General features: G+C 40.7%; 1 protein-coding gene across 3 annotated transcripts in view; it reads right to left on the bottom strand.

Moving 5' to 3' along the window:
- Window positions 1-280: 280 nt before the first annotated feature.
- DSP (desmoplakin) overlaps window positions 281-23,571 on the bottom strand; it is a 39,769-nt gene continuing 16,478 nt past the window's right edge. The window contains exons 7-24 of one of the 3 annotated variants that reach the window (XM_049823992.1): window positions 22,708-22,869; window positions 21,679-21,783; window positions 20,346-20,441; window positions 19,970-20,095; window positions 18,926-19,078; window positions 17,196-17,350; window positions 16,664-16,790; window positions 15,938-16,142; window positions 15,219-15,436; window positions 14,399-14,565; window positions 13,935-14,073; window positions 12,307-12,500; window positions 11,290-11,452; window positions 10,601-10,684; window positions 9,568-9,675; window positions 8,834-8,932; window positions 5,702-7,993; window positions 281-4,148 (exon numbers count right to left, since the gene is read on the bottom strand). In XM_049823992.1, the coding sequence (XP_049679949.1) occupies window positions 954-4,148; window positions 5,702-7,993; window positions 8,834-8,932; window positions 9,568-9,675; window positions 10,601-10,684; window positions 11,290-11,452; window positions 12,307-12,500; window positions 13,935-14,073; window positions 14,399-14,565; window positions 15,219-15,436; window positions 15,938-16,142; window positions 16,664-16,790; window positions 17,196-17,350; window positions 18,926-19,078; window positions 19,970-20,095; window positions 20,346-20,441; window positions 21,679-21,783; window positions 22,708-22,869 (7,788 nt within the window). In that variant the 3' untranslated portion in view covers window positions 281-953. The remainder of the gene's footprint in view (window positions 4,149-5,701; window positions 7,994-8,833; window positions 8,933-9,567; window positions 9,676-10,600; window positions 10,685-11,289; window positions 11,453-12,306; window positions 12,501-13,934; window positions 14,074-14,398; window positions 14,566-15,218; window positions 15,437-15,937; window positions 16,143-16,663; window positions 16,791-17,195; window positions 17,351-18,925; window positions 19,079-19,969; window positions 20,096-20,345; window positions 20,442-21,678; window positions 21,784-22,707; window positions 22,870-23,571) is intronic. The other 2 variants (XM_049823994.1, XM_049823993.1) reach the window with 2 other exon arrangements.

Genomic DNA, 23,571 nt, shown 5'->3' with positions numbered 1-23,571 from the left:
AACTGCAGAAACGGGCTTTCTGGTTCTAGGGGCATACTTTCCATTATTGGTGCTATCTTCATTTTCCTACTGAAAATGCAGAATCAGAATTCCAATTTCATAAAAATCACGGATCAGCATAATGAAAAATAATGTGCCTGTACACTATGTTTATGACAGAGCTAGTACTTGTTACTTTTTAAAATGTTTCCTTCTCTAATCTGTGCCTCCAAGAAGGTCCATAGCTAAATTCAATAAGCACACAACAAATACTTTAAAACTTCAAAAGTTTATTGCCCAGGATAGCTCACTTGGTGCAGTTAGGTAGTTTTTGTTGTTGTTACATGGAAATAAAGCAAAACAGTAGAAAATACATACGGGTAACAGTAAAACAAAAGCCCAGCCTAGTAATAGCCCTTTATATCCACCAAGTTATACTTAAGAAAATTGCTAGCCAAACACAGAGAAGTAGCATATCTGGAAGACAGAGCTTTTCATGTTATAGTATAGATTCTAAACCAATATTAAAGGCATTTTCTGTCCACATTGTTAGTAGTTTTTTCTTCATAACAGCAAATTGAAAAAGGTCTATGTGGAAAAAAAATAACTACTGCAAGACTTTCAAACCTCAGTTATCAGCTTATGGGTTGACAGTTACGGATAACAGGAGAAGGCACATGACAGTATTTAAAATATACAGAGACCAATTAAAATCCAAACACTAAAAGGAAATGGGAACCAAAACTCAAAATTCACAAACATGACTTTTTTTGCATCCCCTAACCTATATTCCATAAATTTGCATTCAAGCATTTTACAGCTTTTTCAGAAGAGAAATTGAACACACCCAGAAAAGACTTAAGGGTTTTGCTTTGGGTTGCTTTCTTGTTGGGTTGTTTGGGGTTTTTCTAAGGAGAGGGGATATAGAATCATCTAAATGATATTAAAATGCAGACACATTCCCTCACTTGTTACTAGCGCCCAATAGACCCGCTGCTGAAGGTTGAGTACGAGTAAGAATATGAAGAACTTGCTGATGCATCAAAACTTCCCCTCCTAGACCCACTGCGTGAGCCTGAACGCGAGCCAGAGCGAGAGCCAGAGCGAGAGCCGGGTGCTGAGGAGACATTGTAGGGACTGGATATGCCTTTAGATGAAACGGAGGCAGCTTCCAAGAGTTTAAGCCCGGTGATGTCTTCCACCATTGACCGATTCATTGCATCTTTGTAGGATATTTTCAGTTTGGTCTTGGGGCAGGTCAGAATTTTGGGATAGCTGTTCGTGTCTTGCAATTTCTGGGCAGCGCGACCATCAATCAATCCATTCCTAATGGCTTCTTCAGTACTTATTCTTCCACGCACTTCTGGGTCCACGAGACCTCCAGTGAGGTACTGGAATTCAAGGAATCGCTGCCCAGCCTCGTAAGGCAACCATTTTTCCTTCACTGCTTCAGCAGCTGACATCCTCTTCCGTCCGCCCTTTATGCCTTCGAACCCTATGAAGGCCTTCTGGGCTGGTTTGAGACGCGTGGCCATATCCTGATCAATGATGCCTTGGCTAGTGGCTTCCTGAAGCGAAAGCCTCTGGCCTGTGGTAGGACATATTATGCCCCCTGTGCAGGCCTGGGCTTCAAGTAACCGTTGCCCAGTGATGCTATCCACGATGCCCCGCTGTATAGCTTCTGAAATGGAGATTTTCTCCAAGTTTTCGGTGTCAAATATGGCTGCAATAGGACTGCACTCTTCTGGGGTTTCTGAAAAAGAACCGCTCCTGATCAGTGAAGAAGAACTCCTGACGCTCAGCACTGTGGGAGACCGAGTCACCGACTCATGCCGAAACACCTCATCGGTGCCATTACGGCAGGAAATCATGTCTGCAAACTGCGTCAGGCTTAAACTGCCAGAACGGTACTGGTCAAAAAACTTCCTCTCAACCAGACCTTTATCAATAGCGTCTTGGATGTCATACTGGCTACCGGTTTTTCTGTCGACAAGGACTACTCTACTGCTACCATCTGATCCTGTAATAGTTATTTCTTCCCACTCACACTCCTGTTCAGCTAGTTCTGTATAGGTGTCATAATCTATGAGGCCTTTGCTGTATGCCTCCTGTACAGACATTTCCCTGTTTGTTTCTGGATCTACAATGACAACCCGGCGTTTCCTAAGGGTGTTCTTCTGTGAGGTGTGCACCACCTTCTTCTTCTCTCTCAGGGGCAGAAGGCACAGCCCTGTTGCTTCATCCTTTATGCATCTATCTTTCAGCTGCAAGTACGTCAAGTTCTCCTCTGTGTTGGGATCAAAGAACCCTTTGGTGTCATCACTTGGATCACTAAGGATCTGGTTCAGCTCTTCATTGAAGTAGCCACGCTTGTAGGCCGTCTCCACTGGCAAGCGGTAGCTCTCTTTGGGGTCAATGATTCCTCCGGTAGCAATCTGGGCCTCCAGCAAACGAATGCCGTGGCCTCTCTCTATGAGCTCTTTGTTCATTGCTTGAAAAAGAGAAATGATGTTTCCAGTTTCTGGGTCTTTGTACCCAGTGACAGCTCTTTCAGCAGAGAGAAGTTTCTCTTTAAACTCAATTCCAACAAGACCTCTTTTGTAAGCTTCCTCAACGGGCAGCCTCACATTGCTGACAGGATCCACTATGAACCCTGTGGCTGCCTGTGCTTCCAGGAGTTCAAGGGCTGTCCCCGGTCTAACCAAACCTATTTTCATAGCCTGATAAATGCCAAGCTTCTCTTTAGTAGCCTCATTATAGATACCAGCAATACAGCTAGAGCCCTGAAGGAAATCAATAATTCTCGCACTCACTTCTTCCACTGTAATTGCACCTCTTTCCAAATCATTCCTTGTTGATTCCTTAATAATTCCAGCCTCGAGCAGTGCATCTGCTGAGACAGGCTGCCTGATTCCTTGGAATGACATACTCCTCTTCTGCACTGGGAGGAGGAGCAGACCAGTGTGTGGTTCAATTCTACATTTTTCCTTCAACTGCATGTAAGTGACTGCCTTTTTGGTGGTAGGATCAATGAAATTCTTTGTAGTGCCTTGGCAGTTGTTTAGGATCCTGTACAGGTCTTTGTCAATCAACCCACGAGATAAAGCTATATCTTTGGGAAGGAAGACACTGTTGACAGGATCAACAATCCCTCCTACAGCCAGCTGGGCTTCAAGCAGACGAATCCCAGTTTCTCTGTCAACCAAGTTTTTCTTGATGGCTTCAGATACTGGCACAGTTTTGCCCGAGAAAGGATCTTTAAATCCTGTAATAGCCTTTTCTGCTGTATAGATTTGTTCTCTGTCATCAAAGTCAATCAGATCTCTGGCGATAGCACTGTCCACAGTTAACATCTCATTTCGATGTGGGTCTATCACGCCTCCTGTTGCTGCCTGGGCTTCTAAGAGCAGGACTGCGTTTTCTGCTGTAAGCAGCTGATTCCGTTTGGCCTCAACAAAAGAGTACTTCTGTCTGGGTGAAAGAGACACCCCTGCAATAGCACCTGCCCCTTTGAGGTAGGGTTCAATGTCAGCTGCGACTTCTTCCACTGACCTCTGCCCCTTCAGCAGTTTATCCAGTGTGAGTTTATCTATCAGTTGACACTCAAACAGCTGCATTGCTGTAATCTTCTTCCGCAGACCGCTGAACAGCAACTTGGAGGCATCGATACAAAAGTCTTCCTCGGTCTGCGTAGATCTGTGGGACCCATATGGGCGTTGCTTGAGTTTTTCGATCTCTCTTTGCAGTCTGAGACGCTCAGACTCCAACTCTGACTGGTTTTTGACAGCGGTCTCTTCCAGTCTGCACCGGTATCTCTCCTCGATGCGTTTGATCTCCATCTGCAGCCTTTCAATCTCACTCCTCAGGGTGTTCTTCTCCCTCTCACTCTTCTCTCTCTCACACTGGATCTTCCTTATGGATTCCTCTGTCCGGGAGTGCTGGCTCTTCCATTGATTGAGGTCATTCAGGATTTGTTGCTTCTCACTTTCCAGGCGTTGCTTCAAACGAGACTCTGATTCCAGGGTAACTTTCAAACGGTTCAGCTCCTCTTCTAATCTCTGCAGCCTGGCTTTGTCTTGCTCCAAAGCACTCATTTTTATCAGCAATGTTTCTCTTTCTTGCATAATATGACTATACTGATTTTTGGATTCTTGAATCCTATTGGATGCCTACAATTTTAAAGAAGAAATAAACCAAGAGAGGATGGTTAGAGTTTATGCTGGTTAGAGTTATGCTCTCCACTTATAATGCTCTTCAGCCTGTCATTTAGCCTGCAGCAAGCTGCCACTTAAAAACATTCTAGTTGCAGCAGTGCCTTACCCAAGACCATGGATACACATAAACCAGTGAAGATACATTGTCCCTTCACTGACAATGTCTCTCGTACTGCTGGAGATTTCATTCTGTTACCCATAACCTTAATTTTCTGCTGATTTAGTTAGCTCTTTATAACTTTTTAATACTTCTCATAGTACACCTACACATACACAGAGCATTCAAGGCTCATTAAGAGTCAGATGTACCCTGGCATAGTCCTACTAACCTGGGTGAATTTGTATCAGCTAAGGACTGGTCATACATGGATAAAAAGGAAATATATCACTTAATTTTCGCTTTCCTATTAGTTTCATGTTACTCCAAACAATTTTACCTGTGTTGCTTTACTTTTTAATTCACTTAATGCCTTCATATATATATAAACAAACACCTACAAGCATGCACATTTGTATGCAGTCCATATTAAACAGAACACAATTTTATTTATTCGTAATACATGCATATATATATGTATATATATATGCACAGATGTCAGATAATCCTAAATGTTAGTAGTTTTAAAAAATCAGTATTAAGATTTTTAAAATAAAGAAAAACCGAATAAGGGAAAGAATAGTTGAGAATGGGAACGAGAGAAAAATATAAAGGGCAAGTATAGGAAAAAGCAAAGAAACATTTTCACAAGTGCTCACTTGTGTATATTTAAACAGTAGCTCTTTGGACAAGAAAACAGGCAGAACAATGAAATACGAAAAAGTATTTTCTTTAACTTGTTTATGCTGTCACTTCAAGTTTAAGAAATAAGGGCCAAGAGTAAAATTTGCAAATGCCCTTAGTGACTTAGGAACATAAATCCCCCAAACAGTTAATGAAATGTAGGCTTTAAGTACCTTACGTACAGCTGACAACATGATCTTTAATCCTCACTTGTAGTCAACACCTTACCCAGCTAAGCAGCACTTTGACAGCTTGTTGGTTCTGGTATTTTTAGCTGGTTTAGTCTGTGATAGCACTCAGGTCAGCCTCAAAGGACTGCTTTAACCCATCCTGGCTGAAACAGCCTGGGGAAGCACACAGCCAGCATGGTACAGCTAAAGCACAGTGGTACTCCATGTACTCTTATCTTTCCCTAGGATGATTTGGTGGAGACTGGCACAGACCCAGGGTTTCTCCTGAGGCAAGGCTGAGGCCAAGGCTCAGCTAGACAGTAAGACAGCTTATGGCTCCCTAGCACAGCTCCCAGGGAGTAAAGAGGCTAAGAAAGTGGCCAAATCCTGCCATTTTTGTTTAAAAATGAACAAGGGGAAGTGCCATAAAGGGGATATTAGTCACAAGTACAGTGAACTTAAACAGCAAAGTGTGAATTAAGTTGATTCAAATGGGCACTGCAATTAACTATGTATCTGAGAGACAGTAAAGCTGGGATCAAAATATGTGTGAATACCTCTAGAGCTTGCTTTTGGAATTTTTCAATTTCCTGTCTTAATTTTTCCCTTTCTTTCTGTAAATCATTAATCAACCCCTGAAGTTCCAGGGTTTGCTTGCTGCTTGTCTGAAGCTGATTCTTTAGTTCAGCAATGGCAGTATTTTTCTCATCAACTTCACTTCTGACCATTCTGAGGTCATCGTACTCCAATCTAACATTTCGCAGCTCTTCCTCCAGTAACAAGTGTTCCTTGGTTAGGTTCTCAGTGAGAGACTGAAGCCTTTCAATTTCTATTTTGCACTCATTCAAGTTTTTGCTTTTTTCCTCAGAGGTTTTCTGTAAGTGCTCGTATCGTAGATGAGCCTGTTTTAATTGCTCCTGTTCTTGGACCAACTGACGGCGTAAAGTCTCAAGATCAGATGTGTATTTTCTTATCTCCTCCATGTATCTCTGCTTCTCTCTCACATGACCATCTAATACTTCTCTTTGGTGCCTAAGGTCATCTTCATTCCTCTTCTTTACAATAGACACTTCCTCTATCTGCTGTGTGAGATTAGTTATTTTAACCGATTGCTCTCTGAGAGATCTCCTCATGCCTTCTATTTCCTCCTCCAGTTTCTTCCTCCTGGACGTCTCCTCCATTACATTTTTATTCTGCCTGCAAAGTTCCTCCTCCAGCTTATGCTTCTGGATCTGCAAGTCTTTTACAGTGCTCTGGAACTTTGCACTTTCTTGATCCCTGCCTTTTTTCTCTTGCGAAACTCTTTCATAGTCAATTTTCAGTCTGGCCAGTTCCTGCTCTTGGATCCTCAGCTTGTTAATTGTCTCAGTAGCACTCGTGTTTGCTTTCTGCAGGTCAAACTGGACTCTTTTTAACTGACTGTTCTCATCCTCTAGTTCTTTTCTCTGACTTGTTTCTACATCCAACAACTTTCTCAGCCTTTCAATCTCTTTGTTTCTTTCTTTAATGGTCTTAGAAGCATCATCAAGCGACTGTTTGTACCGCATGCTTTCTTCAGAGTGCCTCTGAATAACTTGTTTTAGCTCAATCTCCAGCTGCTGTTTCTTCTGAGAAAGCTCTGAGCCAGCTGCCTTCTGCTGCTGAGCATTCTCTTCTATTTTCCGGAGATTATCTGTTGTTTGACTTATTGTATTCTTCAGTCTCCTAATTTCCTCACACAAATTCCTATTTTCTCTCATAGCATTATCAAGCTGTGTTCTATAATTATTTGTGTCCTCTTCCTTTTGCATGGTGACTTGGTGAATTGTGGTCTTTGTGATATTAATTTCAGTTTCATATTTGTTCTTTAAACTAATAATTTCCTCATCATAACTGTTCCTTACCTTAGCCAATTCATTTTCAAGTTCCCATCGGCTTTTAGCCTCTTCCTGAAGCTGAACCTTTAGCCTTTCCAGCTCCTTAGTTTTATCCTGAATAGTTGAGGCAGCCTCCTCAAGAGCCTGCTTGTATCTTGAGTTGTCTTCGCCACGAAGTTGAATGATCTGTTTCAGCTCCAGCTCTAACTGATGCTTTTGCTGTGACACCTCAGAACTGCAAGCCTTGTGCTGAAGAGCATCTTCTTCTGCCCGCCTCCGTTGATCTGTGGTTTGCAGAATGGCATCGTTCAACCTCACAATCTCATCCTTAAGGTCTCTATTTTCTCTTGTCAGTCTGTCAACCTGGGCTCTGAGGCCTTTTGCATCATCATCTTTCTGTGCAGCTATCTGCTGGATTGTAGTCTTCTTGATATTAATTTCTGTTTCATATTTGTTCTTTAAATTACTCATCTCCTCACTAAACTGGTTTCTTACCTTAGCCAGCTCATTTTCATATTCCCTCTTCCGTGTGCCTTCGTCCTGAAGAAGAACCCTTAATCTTTCTATCTCGTACTCCTTCTCCTTGATGACCTTCTCAGACTCTAACTTTTGCCAACCAAGGCTGTCTTTCTCGTTTTGTCTTGTCTTCTGCAGCTGGTCATAGTCATTCTTCTGCTGCTCATATCTATCCTCCAGCAACTTCCTTTTCCTTTTCTCATCTTCAGTCTCATAAGTCAGTCTAGTTATTCTGTCATTTAGATCCTTTATTTGGGCATAGCATTTGTCCAGGTTTTGCTTAGCAGAATTTCCATCCATTTCAGCTTGTCTTTTCATCTCCTCCAAACTCATCAGCTTTGCCTTCAGCTGAGAAATGTCCATCTGGTACTTCTGCAGATTTTGCTCCAGGAATTTGTGTTTGTTGTTTGTCTCTGAATTTGAATCCCTGGCAAGCCTGAGTTCTTCTTCCAGGAGTTCAATTTTGGTGTTTTTCATCTGCAAAATGATAGCAGAAAAACAAACAAACCCACATAAACACTTGTGACAACTGTTTCAAAATCATCACATGCAACACAATATACATTTGTAACACTGACAACTTACAAAGCATTTTTTTTTCTCTGCTTCAGTGAGAGCTCAAAGTCCTTTTTTACTTAATGTCATGAAGACAAATTCTGGAATCCTTATTTAATCAGAGTCAAACCTTATTCAGAAGTCAGCATCATGACTTTCAGAGGGGAAATGGTACTTGATGGGGGGAGGGAGGTGCAATACAGATAGTAAAATCTGATGTACCAAGAGTTCACCAGCAAAGTACTAAATAGTCTTCTTTAGAACCTGCATCACTTTCAAATAGGTGATTCACATTCCATATACGTGACATCTTAAATGAGCCTCTCTGTTTCCACTGAGCTGTATCAAATCAGGAGTTACTCCATTTGAAACACTTTAGATCATGGCCTGAAATGAGGTGTGGCCCCTTAACCACAAGGAGCAAGTTTTCAGCACTAAGATAACTGTACTCTCACTGAGGTCAAGACTGTGATGGGCAGAGAAGGACCTCTTGTGTGCTTGGATGCACACCTCCTATTTACCAAGAAGGCTAGTGTTCTCCACTTCACATGTGACCTTGGAGGTAACTTTGCAAGATACTGTACTCTTTGACAAAAGATGCATGAAACTGCTTATATGCCTCCTTCATGGGACACCCCTGAGCTCAGTGTTCAGTTTTGTGGACTGTTTTGCACTGTACTTAAGCAGTAAGTCTTTCATCAGTGATAGCTTGCTAGCCTCTGATAAAAATAGAAGGTAAAGAAAATAAAAGAGTCAGATTACCTTCAAGTCCTCCATGCTCTTTAACATTTCACTTAAGAATCTGTAATAATCTCCTGATCTTGTAAGAAGCTCTATGTAGCGAGACTGAGCCTCACTAGCCTTGAAAAGAAAGAGAATTGTTAACAGCTTATACTACAGAGTTAGATATGAACACACCTATGTCTCAGATCATTTAAAGGATTCCAATTCACTTGAGAAAACATTATCACTTGACAAAGTAAAAAGCAAATTCTCCTCCTCACAAATTCACATGACTTTCTGGGGACCCCAAATGTATAAATTCTTCCTTCTGATAAACCCACACCTTCCTTTTCAAGATTATTTTCCCCTGCAGCTGATGTGATATTAAATCCAAGGCTTCATCCCCTGGTTCATCATGCTCTTCCTGTCTGACAGTCACAAGTAACCCAAATTAAACTTTTAATAGTGGTTAATTCCCAGGTTGGAAGTGACTAAACCACCGGGGGCATGAATCTTACTTTCTCACAATATGTATGCAATGGACACTGAATAGGAATGAGGTAAATTTCTGAGGGCTAATCTACTGTCTAAATGAGCCTAAGTATGATTTTACAGCATAGTGACTATTCTGCACTAATTTCTTGTGCTTATGTGCTTAGTACACATTACCAATGACAGCGCTAATTATTAGAATACAGCTGGATATAACTCACAATGACTCATACAGACAAACAAATGTATTCAAAAGATTGATGGGGAGGAAAGAAAGATACCTCTTGTAGAATCAGCACTGCAGGAGACTGAACCACACTCTTCTTGATAGGTATGTTGAGCAATGTTTCTAATCCAGAACTGTAGGAAGCAACCTGTAGTTCATAATCCTGTAAAACAACAGGGAAAGGTAAGACCTATTTAGCAACTGCCAAGGAAGTCTGGGAATCTGGATTTCCCAAAACGCAAATAAAATTTTGGGGTTATTCTGTGGTGGGGTTTTTTTTTAATAAAAAGCTACATTATCCCTTGTTTGTATCTCTGGCCACATACAGATGATCCTCCATCATAAACAGAAGTCCATCAGTTCAAGTACCACTGTGGAGACTCATGAAGGAGAATGACAAAGGGAAAAAGAGAAAAAACATTTCACAAAAAAGGGAAGATACACGTTTCCGTTAGTTGAGGGCTACCCAGAGGTGAAAAAGATTGATGGGAGCAACTGGTCTAGGTACTGTTATCAACCAAAACTTCATCAGAAATAACTGTTTCTGCATCTCTTTCATATCACGTAAGCCACATCACATATATAGCAAGATCTTTGTCACAGAAAGCTAGGCTGAGCTGGAGAAAGCACCGATATAAGGATAACATAAAAATACAAAGACCACAAAACCATTCCCTGTATATCTTCTTGGTTTTCATGGCTATTGCACACCATTCCTCCTGCTAATCTGCATTTGTCTTGCCTCCTAGACCAGATCCTAATCAGACCTAATTCCTAAACTACCAATCTGTTCTCTAGTCCCTTATTTTTTTTAACATGTGAACTGGAAAGTTTGGTCTGGCTAGAAAGAGGCTTTGATTCTTCTGAAGAGAAGCTCTCACTGGTATCTCCTGCATCATCCTGTAGTCTTCAGGTGGCAAGTACACAAATTGCTTTCATTATATTTTGTACACACAAGTGCTTCAGCCCAGCAATTTCTGCACACACACATCAGGGAGCCGACATTTCACCTGCCAGCAGAGCAGAGACAATGGGATGCGCCTGACCGTGAAAAACCACACCCCATAAAAATGCTGAAATCCAAGTACCTTAATTGCAGCTGAACACTGATCTGCATGCTTGAGAAGCTCCTCAACTTTGTCTCGCTTCCCACAGATTTCACTGTGCAAGTTCTGTCAAGAAAAAAAGTGAGCTGTGAAACACTCCCTCAAGATTTACCAGTTATTTCCTCCTGTACACACTGCCTCCATCAGAAGGCACCAGCAGTATGAGACCACTCGGGCCCCAGAGGTTGAGACCTGAAATGACCTGTAGTCATGCAGTTTTTACAACAGCAAGTTCTCTGTGCATGAGAAGGCTGTTCTCAGAAAGAACACCTAGCAACTGAACAACCCCCAGAACTCGGGAGGGAGAGTTCCTTGACTTCAGCTTAGATGTATTTCCTCGCTTTTTATTTTTGTGCTATAATTTGTCCCATAATTTGCACCACCATGCAATCCCTTGAATTAATTCAAAGCTGATGTGTAAAGGTGTCAGGGCCCATGTAGAAGTCAAAACTGGTCTTGTTCATAATGTGTAGCAGTGCTGACAGAAAGTAATAAGGATAATATTTCCTCTCTCCCGCCTTCTACACATGCAGTGTTTCTTGGTAGCTTGCATAATTTATAATTCAAAACAGGCCACTGTATCGCAGACTGCATTGATACTGGTATTTTCTGAATAGCAAAACAATTTAAAATCCAGATAATTGAAGAAGATTCATTCAGGTGCCGCATACCTTCTGATCATGTAGGTATCTCATGATAGTGTTGCAATCGCACAGCTTCATGGACTCGATAGAATCCTGCCTGCGCTTGGCATCACAGATCCATTTGCACAGAGCCTGGTAGAGATCTCGGTAAGTTTTCAGCTGTTTGATCTGCCTTTCTAAATCCCATGATCTAGAAAAAAAAACAGGGGAAACTGTCAAAATGGAAGGTGCATTCTCCTTCTCTCTCTTTAAGCATTTTTCAGAAATAAGACAGTAATAAATTAGGTAAAACTATAGGAAGCTCTAAAAGGACATTCTGAACAAAAATTTCAAATAAATGAGAATTGTACTGGTTTTAAGTCACCCAACATGGGTTTTTAGTGCCTCACTTTTGAGTAACTCTGCAATACACAGAGGCTGGCACTTTCTGTCAACTGAGAGATGGATAAAACCTTGCAGTGATAAGAATCAAGTTCACTGACTTCAGTACTCTTGTTCTCAGTTTTCACCAAAACAACCAGCAACAGTCAATTTTTATTAATAGGACTAGATTTTGGCCTCAAGTAAAACCAAAACAAACCACACCCCCAAAAAAACCACAATCAGAATATGCCTTCAGTTCAATAAAGCATTAGAAAAAAATTGCTGGGATTTTTTTTTTTACCTAATTTTTAGTGTTAATTTTTTAACCCTCAGGTATAGGGTATTCAGGAATAGGCATGGTTGCTTTGTTTGAGAGGGGAAAATGCTGACACTGTAAATACTTAATCCAGGAACATTAGCAAGAATAAAAAAAATTATTAGAACAACTCCTTAGCACATAGGTTAGACATTTACATGACTACGTTTTCCTGCTTGGTCTTACACAATACCTTCTAAAGTATGTTCAACCTGTTCACAGTTGCTCTAGTCTTATTGCCCTAAAAGTCATCATTTGTCCTCTGGAGAGACGATTAGTGCACAACAGTTCTTTTAGACTCACTGTTAAGATGATCTTAGTAGCAATAGCAGTAAGGAAGAAGCTATTAGGAAATATGAGCAAACCTGTTATCTATCTGCTTATCAGCTCTCTGCCAGCGGTCTATTAGCTGGGTAACTTTGTCACAGAACTTTCCAATGTCCATGTCATACAGGGTATATGACTGGCAAGACTGTGAGTGAATCTGAAGTGTTTTCTGCAGCTCATTTTCCAGGGTATTCAGTAGTGACTTTTTCATGTTTAGGTCTGCTTTCATTTTCTGGAGAAAAAACAAAATGCTGTCATACATTTTATCCTTGGGAGGATACTCAAATTTAACCTTCAACAGCATGCACAATGTGTTGGGATCTAAAGATTTTGTTTCTAATTAAGTAAGGTATGTACACTGATGTCAGCTGGACTTAATATATTTAACGTGAAGCACCTACTTTTGTAAAAAGCTTGACTTAGGAATGTGTTTAAAATTAGACTCACTCTTAAATAATTTGCTAAACCAAAGCCCTCTGCTGTCATATTCTGTAGCTAAACTTTCAGTTTCTCAGAACTATGTAGAGCAGTTACCAAAAAAAACCCAAACAAACAAACAAAAAAATCCACCCACCCCCAAAAAAACAGGAAGAGCCTGCCTTGTTTGTTCCTAGAAAAAACTGACTAGAAAATGTCACTGAAGCGTAAAAGATTCCTGCACTTGCAACAGCTGTAGAATCATGCCTCAGGATTGGCATATCCAGTTTTTAAATGTTATCTAAAAAACTGCACAGATTGTGGGGTTTTTTCCTGTTTACATGTTTATAAACATCTTCCATGAAGATGTTTCTTCACAAACACACTTGTTTGTGTACATATACTCGCATACTGTAGGGTATCACCAAATGGCATCTACAGTGCAGGTGGTGGTCTGCCTTGCAGCCCCGAGTCACAGGGATGACTGCATTCTTCAATAATATGCCCAAGCATTTTTTTTTTTTGTGTAGCTCAAATTTACACCAGCTAAGAACAACACCCAGCAACTGAACTGCAGCTCTCATGTAACATGATAAAAAGGTAACCTGGTTGTGCTCCATTCATGCCACCTACACACTTTTCCCTATTACACCTGAGAACAGGAAAGAATGGAAGAGCCCCTACTCTCCCAAAGGCATTCAGTGCACAGAAGGACCAGTTCAACATCAGATAAAGTACTGGTTCTGCGAGCCAACTCTGTGCCCAGCCAAAGCAGTTACTCTTTGCCTTCTCCCCTTGTACAGGATGGATAGCTCTCACTAAGATTTGAAACTGACTCTATGGCAAAACCAGGACACACAATAATACTCAGATTTACTTGTTACAACTAGATGACAGCAAGGGCAATTAACAAGCCTTTGTGTAAGAAAGGAGGTATTGCCTTCAAATCTAGCTTCATATATGATACAAATAAACACATATAATTTTGTACAAAAATGGATTATGGAGACCTTCCATGCGACTGGCTTTGCTGTGGGGGCAGCAACAACTAGGGGATGGGATGGAAGAAGTAGTAACCCATACATTTCTTGAAATAATTTGAAAAAGCATTGTATGTCTATGTCATAATATAGGACAGGATCAGCATTTCCATCTCCTGTGGCTTCAGAAGGGTTTCAACCAGCTCAATAGGCCAATGCTGGCAGCTACAAATTTTGCCTTCCTGTGTCCTTGGGTCTTGGCCTCTCACCTTCAGACAAGCCCGGTAAGCCTCCACTTTATCAAGATCCAAAGGAACAGTCTCCTCTTCAGACAGTCTGATTTCAAAAACTCTGATCACATCTTCTGTTTGTAGAATAATCTGGAGCAGACACCTCAGTGCATTCAAGCTAAAATAAATAATACAAGACAAATCCATAATGGACTGGGGCAGGAAAGGTGATTATTTCTAATTAATTGCAGATCATCAGTTAAAGAGAATAGACAATACGGAAGAAATTTCAGTGATACCCATGATTCTCACTTTTTTTTTTTTTTTTTTAAAGTCTTTCAGAAAAGAGAAAAATTCACATCAGTGTCCGTTTCTACCCACATGTACAGCATTTGTAGGAAAGAAGATGTAATTTTACAATGCTGGTAACAAAAGGCAGGTTTCTGGACCAAGAATTATGGAAGAAAGTGAATGATTTATTGCTACAACATCGATTTTCTTACCTGTCTAAGTAGCCAGCAGAAACACCATTAATATTTTCCAGTTTTTGAAATAGGGCATTTATCTCTGACTGCAAGTACACATACTTTTCACAGCCTCTGAAGTTAGGCAGCAAGTCCTTATGCTTATTGAGGGTTTCAGCCATTATTTGAGAGTCATTCTGCACACCCTAAGGAAAGAGAATGTCTGATTTACACATTTTTGGTGGCTGAATGAACATTCTACAGCACATATGCAATTGGTATCCTTATCCAGATAGTCTGCTGCTATCTAACCAGCTTGACTGAGGACTGAAGCAGTGCCTGAGCTTGCCTTCTTCAAGGTAACATTGGGCAGTTTCTTTTTAGCACAGTTCACAACAGGTAATGCCTCTTTTTGAGCACCTTGTCCACTCTGAAACTCAGCTCTGTTGAAAGCAAAGCCCTTTACTGCCAGCTGCCTACTGCACTCAACAGACATGCCAAGGTCCTTCTGCTCTTAAGACCTTTGCAACCTCATTGCCTCAGGGGAATTTCTCATATGCTGAACTTGTTCTCTTTTGTAACTAATCTTCTCTCTCCAGTCTCCTTCAAATCTTAATGTCTGCTTGACATCACGCTTTCTGTATTCTTTGTCTGACAGAATGCAACTTCTAAAATCCAACAGTCAAATTCTTCTACTTAGGAGCTAAACTCCAATCCAAATCATCATGGTTAGCTTCCAATTGAGAATTTTCTGCACAGGATGTGTGTCTTGCCCAGCTGATCAGAAACACAACTGCAGCATGCTCTGCAGCAGAGTCATACTGAACTTAAGATGCTCAAAGAAAACATCCACAGTTACCTCTAAATCCTTTATTCTGACTGAAAAGTCATGCACAGCCCCTTGATCCACTCCAAGAGGAGCTCTTTGAACCATCTGAATCTCAGAAGCTTCGATCTGACGCCGAAGCTTCTGAAGCTCCATCAGCAGCCAGGCCTCCTGCTTCTCATGTTCTCGGTTTCTCTCATTAACAATAATGGTGTTTGAGGAACCCACAGGACAGCTCTCAGTTGGGACAACTGTAAAACAAATTGGGTAAATGTCAACTGCCAGAGAACTGAGCACTACATATAGAAAGCCAATGTAGTGCCCAAGTGACCTAAGCACTGAATTGATCTGCAGAACTAAGAACAGGAAGATTTGGGCCCTTACGCAGCTGTTTCAAGGAATGAAATACCTCCTTCACAAAAAGATAAACCTGCTTCCTCAAATGCAGCAGTGAGATTTTGCTTCCTAATAACTGAAAACATATCAGATGGACTAAATTCCTCTCATTTTCCCAGCAAGTTCCACAAACTTCGGAGGACTATTCCCAGGTTCACACCAAAGGAAGGAAGAACAAAACATACTCTTCCCTGTGCATGGCCAGTTTTGTTATGTTGGGAGACAGCAGTACAATTCTCAAAAAGGTTTCCATTCATAAGTTTAGGAGAACATTTTCACATGGAAAGAATACATCACCATCTGAACAAAGGAACTCCAGCAGTCCAATCTCCACAAAAAACAGGAGGACGACAAACCTGTTTGTGGCTGCCGTGACTGACTGGGCAGTTGTATAATCAAGGTTTGGTAGTGCTTCTGAGCATCAGTGAACTGAGTCTGGATCTTTCGTTTGTCTTCATCACCAAACATCTCTGAGCCTTGGCTGTTCCTGAGGAATTCTTGATAATGGATCTCCAGGTCAGTTATTATTTTCTGGTAATCTTCCTTACGCATTGTTTTCAGCTGAATTGAGGGAGAAGAAAATTTTGGAAGAAGCAACAATTGAGGAAGGTTTATGACTAATTAGTCATTAAGGAACAAATACAACTATATTAAAAAAACAACAACAAAGGAATCACATTTTAGAATAAAATCTAACCGGGCTGCCTCTAAAAGTACAGTGCTAAAAGTGGCATTTGAGCTAATCTGTTCTTGTTGTAATCATTTCATAACTTAAGAAATTATACATCTTACTCTGTCTACCCATTCCCTTGCATAGTGGGAACAAGTACAGCAAGTATGTAATAAAATCCCTCAACTAATCTTCCTGTTTATCCATACCATATCTGAATGGGAAAGCATATTTCCTCTACTTTAATAAAACCACAACTTCCACATATAGCCGTTTGTGCAACCCAGCAAAAGGAAGGCCCAGGGTTTTGCAGGACATACATCTGCACAGGACACAGCAAGCACTGTTTGGGACAGCAGAGGGCAGGTCATGGATGTCCCTGGTCTATGGGTAAGGCCAGCTGGATTCTTACCTTGGCAATAGTCATTGCCCTGATTTTCTCAATGTCGATCATGCAATAATGCCAAGATACCAGGCTCTTCATGTTGATATACAGCTGGTTCCACAAAGCTAAAATAGCTTCATAGTATTGCTCAATTCTGAGATGAGAAAAGAAATTACATGGTCAAAACGTGCCTGTCCTTGCAGCATAGCTACAAAACATTCAAAGAAACATCCACCGGATGTGGAGTGTGTTAAGGCTTGCTCTCTACTTGAAAAAAGATCTTGGAAATTAATTTATCCATTACTTTCGTTATTAGAGATGAGGAAAAACCTTGTAGAAGTTAAATTTTAAATATTTTTAGATCCCAACCCAGATCTCAGCAAGCTTCACTGAAGTGAGTTTCCTCAAATCAAGGGTCTAGTCCTTAATCCCCCACCCTTATAGGGTGAGGGGGCACTCTGATCAAGGCACAGACCAGATTTTGTGATTGGTTGCTATTTTGAGTAAACTATTCTATCTACTCCCAGTGGCAGGTGTCCAAACCCAGGCAGCAACTCACTTGGTAGCAAGATCCACTGCTAACGGATTGGGAGGTGGGATGATAAGACTAACAGATGGCACCAGCATATCTACTCCTCCAGGGCCAGTCACCAGCCACTTGCTGCGCTCATTATTGTCCTTCAGGATACATTCATCTCCTTTGCGTACTGTTTTCTGTAAGGAATGCAGAACGACATTTTTTTTCTTTAGTTAAGTAAGATGGGGCTTCTAGGAGAGACAGACAAGGAAGATGCATCTAGATCACAGAAGTGGGAGTGCTTCCCAGCTGCCAGGTCTGGGTGTGCATCTTGGCTTCACACTGGGCAAGAAATCAGTACAGATCAACCCCTTCTCCCTGAATCCAGTTTCCATGTCAAGAAAACCCAAGAAAACCAAGGGGGAGCCACAGAACACTCTGAGCAGTTGCCAGTCCAGTTGATCATCAGACCTGGGGCTTGCCATGAGAGATATCAAAGACTGAGCGTGACACATGGCCACAATAAGCTATGCAACCATGTGTGACTGTAGAGCTGGATACATATTCCTGTATGTATGTGAGCTGGAGGCCTAAGGATGCTTAGTGCTGCATCCATATTTGCAAAAGGACTGGGAGTGAGCACAGCAGAGCTCGATCCACCAGCCCCAGCTGCCAGAAATCCTGACACAATACAGCCATGGGTGTACCCATGGTGCAGGTTACAACCTACTCACATCCAAGAGGGAAGGCTCCTCCTATCATTTATCCTGACAGGATTCTATCTGCATCACACTTCTGCAGCCAGCAAATACAGTTTTTGACGTAACTAGTAAAAGGCCACAGGCTTTGCATTGATCTGAGCATGCAGGGGCTCCAGACTTGTCTGGGCTTACCTTCATCTCAGCAGAATTTAGCTTGCTTAAAGTAAGAGCAATTGCCAAGCAGTCAGGACCATTGCCTAAATTTGTTTAGTTTTGCTTATAGTAACAACAAGTAGTTGCTCTGTGTGGGCTGAACTTCTGTGTCTCTGGAATAAAATGTGGTATGGAAGAACACAGACACAGAGTAGATAGCAGAAACCCCAGATCGTAAACACAAATCAGAGTGGCCAATTACTGGTCACTACAGGAATGCAACCTAGCAAATCAGGTAAAACAAGTTTTACAGATAACAGAACAAAATAATTGGGTAATTGGGAATCAGTGAAGAGAAAGAGCACGTAAGCAGAAAACGCATCTAAGCCTAGTGTTAAGAAAAAATATAGAAATAAACCCAAGCAGCCCCAGTACTGAGGAGGAAGAAAAACCACCATCAATGATTTCATACTCCATCCAGCAAAAAACTGGGTATACCAATGACTCACTGTACATTCCTCACCTTTTGTTAGATGAAGTGTTGACCTAAGGACCCAGAGGGACACTGGAAGGGTAAGCAATCACCAAAAAAAAAGGTGTAGATGCTGGGAAGCATCTGTATAACAATTTTAACCCTATTACCAATGAGACTTTTTCTGTGCTAATTTGAACTATGAGTATTAATACTATTTAATGGGCTAATATTAGTAATTTTGACTAGACTTACTAACCAACCAGAACCTAGCTTGTTTATTCATAATTGCAAGCAAGTCAGAGCTTTTTTGTCAAAGAAATTTAAATGCTGACCAAAAGCAGACAAAGGGGCTATACCTATCAGCTCAACAGTTTGTTTACTAAATCATTTGCCACGTTCTAGTTTACTCGATGTTCATTCTCAGCCAAAAAGGGATACAATACCAGATCCTGTTTGTAGTCACACAGAGCCTTGAGGATAATAGGCTTACTACTCCGGTAGTCTGGGTTACGTGGCTTCAGCTGCACGATCTTCTTGGATTTATTCACCAAACTCTGCACTTGCCTCTTGTATTCAAGAATTCTCTCTCGTTCATTCTGCAAAGATTAATTGTATGTTAAAAATTAATTCTAAAAAGAAGCCACATCTAGTTCCCACTGTTTTATTAAGAGAGGGATACATCTGGAGCCCACAGTAGGCAAAGCTTCCTTTAGCTCCAGTGGGATGAGTCTTTGGCCTACCATGTAAAATTGCAGTTTTAAAAAAAGAGAAAAGAAACATCAAAGTATCTTTGCAACTCTGGCAAGCTGCAAAGTTTGCAAAACTTGCAAAGCAGGTTTTTCATACGGATCTGCAATGTGGTTAAAGTGATGTGTAAGAAACACAGCAATAAACAGAAAGAATCTATTACAACATGAATGCTAACTGAAAAAAAGTAGTAACTACACTCTCAAACCTGACTTCATCAATTGCCCTTTTACATCACCAACATTTTTTCCTCCAGTATATTCAATTTGGAATTGTAGTACCTAATTCATGATGAGCAAATAACTCCAGCTTTTTTGTCTAACTAAGGCCTTTCAAAGAGACTACAGTGATATAGCAACATGATGAATTATTTACTAAATGCACTTATCCTTTGAGGCAAAATCTATTCTACCACCTATGAATTAAAGTCTCTCTTTTTTTAATTTTTTGTAATTTGTTAGCATGTCAGAAACTCAGGAATATGTTGGGCTCGTTCCAGATTTAAAAAGAAATCAGAGTTCACAAACGGTATTACACAAATTAAAATAACACTGATCCATTTGTGGATAGTTAGGTAGGCTTTCCTAAGAAATGGGCAGGAATATACCATTATGGTTTCACGTTCATACAGTACTGTTTATAAACATTGCAGTACACCTGGCTTTACATTTGGTATCTGAAAAGGGCAACTGATTTCCAAGGAAAGTAGAACATAACCTGTTAGGTGGGTGTGACAGTACCTCCAGCTCTTTGATCTGCTCCAGCAAAGATTGCAGTGACATGCTTTTATCACAGATGAACTTCTTTCTGATGGAGTCTTGTAAGTTCTTCAGGTAGCACTCTGTGGCTTGCGCCTCTTCAAAGAACTACAGGAGAAAAATTGTGATTTCAGTTGTACACAGCTCTTAGAAATGTCTGCTAAAAATCAGTGGGTTCCTGTCATGAGAAATCCCAGTTCACATCTAGCAGAATGGTACCATTTACAACATGGTGACAGTGCGTTATGCATAATTGTGTATGGATTTAGAAAGATGTTGGTACAGGAAAAAAAAAATATCTGTGATGGGATTCACACTTTTAACAAAAGTGCCATGAAGCTTCCACATCACTACTCACCTGAAAGTAAGCTGCATTCTCTTTCAGATGAACATCAATGCATTTGGTGATCTGAAGAATCCAGCTCCACTGAGTTTGTAATGTATCCATGTAGGCCTAACAAAAATAGTAGTATACAGAACTCAAACCACCACACTGATCTCTCCCATATCTAGACTCAGGCAAAACTATTTATGCTCCACATAAATGCAAAAGAAAAAATCTGCTGAAACAATTTCATGCACACCAGAATAATGTAACTCATGCAAATAGTTCCCCAACTTCTAAGATCTACCTAACTGAAATGAGTTAAATAACTGGTTGTGGAATGAAGAGAGAAATTTGTTCGTGACTTGAATTTTGTTTGATCAGCATAAAGCCTGAAGTGCATGAACAAAAAGGGGTGAAAAGCACAAACAGTAGTGCAAATAAAATATTTCAATTGCAAATTGTCATGTTCTCCTTCCAAGGAACATTATCAAGCATGATTTTTTATGATGGTTATTTTTAAATTCAAACTTCTCAAGTAGTCCTCATGTATATTCTTTAGAAAATTACACCCAACTTTTACTTCACTGCTGGACCTTAAAAGGATCTTTCCTTTAAGACAGAAACTGACCATAGAAAAAATATGAATGGTGATTTCACACAACATGGTAACAGTTAACAAAGTAAATACACTGAAAAGCAGAAAAGACTCTGTTTTCCCATTAGCTTCTTTTAGTTTCAGGATTCTTATGCACTCCTAAAACTATAAGAACTACAACATTTCCTAATAAAATGAGATTTTCCAAATTGTTGCAGCCTTTGTAATTGAAAGACAAATGTACACCAAGCTGTGAAAGCAAAAATGTCTTGGCTAAGCTGTAGAAATGCACTACGAATTTCAGCTGCAGAAAGTATTTGCACCTGGATTAAATATAAAGCCTCAATAAAGGGTGTGGCTTTCTTCAAAACATGCCTACTAAAATAGCAGAAGAGCAATGACATGCCTTCCCACCATAGATTCTGCTACACTGTAGGCAACTCAAACGAGATAACAGCAATTTCAATACACTCAGACAACTCCCTAAGCCTCATATTAATTTTTACAGGCATCTATCATCAAATTTGATAGCAATGAGAGCTCTCCCAATAGCTCTTAAGAAGCCTGCAGTTCTTGCGGCCAGGTTTGTAGAGGAAGGTAGTAACATTTATTAGAGCATCTCATATAGCTGTATAAAGACGGACATACTTTTTGGCAGGCAAACCTTTCTCAGGTCCAAACGCAGCATTTCATTTGCAGACTTTCACTGAGAACTTTTGCCACATAGCAACGAAAGGAGCAAGTGAAATCACACAAAGTCTAACTCACCTCAATTTTGTCTGAAGCAGGGTGCTGGTTGAGCACTAGTTGGTCACTTTCTTGCTTTAGCTTATTGAGTTCTTTTTCTTTAAGCTCCAGTTCACTCATGCGTTTCTAAACAACCAAAACACAGCATTAAACAACCCCCCAAATGTACACAGCACAGGATGATTTACTTAAAATTTTCCAGGTAGTTGTGATAATGTAAAATTATCCTGCTAACACTACATATTTCTATTCAGTGTACTGAAGTTAATTATGAAGACAGCAGAATCAAAGAAGGTACAATCATCTCAGTTCTAGTCTCTAGGCTTACCGCTTCACATAGCAAAGCGGCAAAAGTTCTGCCTTTCCTAGGAATGATGGAAGCAAAAACGACTGCATCTTGCAACATCCAGAATAGCTGAACTAAAAAAAAAGGTACCTCCTCAGTAGTGTGAACTTTCATTCATTTTTCAATTTGGAGATCAGCACCAATATTGGTTAAAGAAATGCACATGCTCAGTTTCCCTACGTACCCACAGAAGACAAGGAGCAGTGCAAACTACCTCTGGCCATGTGCTCAACATGCTGCTGGCAAAACCATCAGAGGAAGAGACCAGTTCCCTCTGGTATAGCTTTACTTCCTGATGACAGACACTGGGGCCAAACATGGGGACCCTCTAACTCCTATATAGTCCTAACAGGGAGAATTAAACCACTTGATTCAAGTCCCTTAGTTTAGCATGCCAACAGCATGTACAACCTATATGTCATTAATAGTCCACAGTGGACTGCACTGATAAGGCCAGCTTCCAAGGTCAAAAGAAACCATGACAACTGGTTGAATGGGACCACAATCTTCCAATAGATGTCCAATCTTGACTCAAAAGGTTGTCACGCAGTACTTAATCTGAAAGTGTGGATAAAAATCCCCAGAAACTTCAAAACAATGAAGAAACAGCTGTCCTGTGATCAGTCCCTCAGAGCCAGGCTGTTCCTCCCTCACTATCCCAAAAGAGGACCCATGGAAAGCATGGGGAGGTTGAGCTGTCTTACAGAGAAGGCCTCCTGCTTCCTGGCGATGTCAGTGTTCCTGTCACTCCAATCATAGAGAAGCTCTTCTTCCTCACAGTCATTAATCCACATGATCTCTCTGCTGGTGGCTTGGATGAGGTTCTGGAATTGACGGAGCTGATCCATTCTTTCAAAGGAGTATTTCTGCAAGGAATTCCAGAAATTAGAAGCCATAAACACAGAAATGCCTTTGCTGGGTGCAGAAGGGGAAGCCAAGAGCACAGCATGTCCTTTCTTTTTTTTGAAAACTAAAATAACGGTAAAAATCACACATCTATAAAACCTGTTGGCAATGGACAGCAGATAATGCGCCTGCGTTTATAGAGGCATGAAACCTGCTGGCAATGGACAGTGGACAATGTGTCTGGATTTATAGAACAATGGGAACCTCAAGTCAGCAGCTTCTGAAAGTTATTCCAAACACAAGTGTAGCAGACACGTAGGCAGGCAAGCAAAAAGGCATGGGGAAAAATACAAAAAACACCCGAACATTTAACATCACTTCTACTTGCATTTGCTGCTCATAGTACATCCTTGATGTTGTAGCACCTTTTGCACAGATGACACTTGATGAAAAGATTCCTTCTCCACCCTCACATCTTAATACACATCCTGTTGCTTGAAGCTGTACAGGAATCAGCTTCCAATCCCAAGGGTTAAATCTACCATTTGCACAAGATTCTCACTGTATTTTACATGAAGATCCAAAAGAGGGAAGGTGCACAGCCCTACACCAAATTTGATTGTAATCCCACCTTTGAGTAACTTTTTAAGCTTCTTATATAGACTAACTTCATTGCTACATTTACTCCCATTAATGAGGTAGAGCTCTACTCTTCACCAGCT

Source organism: Accipiter gentilis, chromosome 20 (genome assembly GCF_929443795.1).
Source record: "Accipiter gentilis chromosome 20, bAccGen1.1, whole genome shotgun sequence".
NCBI classification, from domain to species: domain Eukaryota; kingdom Metazoa; phylum Chordata; class Aves; order Accipitriformes; family Accipitridae; genus Astur; species Astur gentilis.
This window is presented reverse-complemented; position numbering and strand designations above follow the sequence as displayed.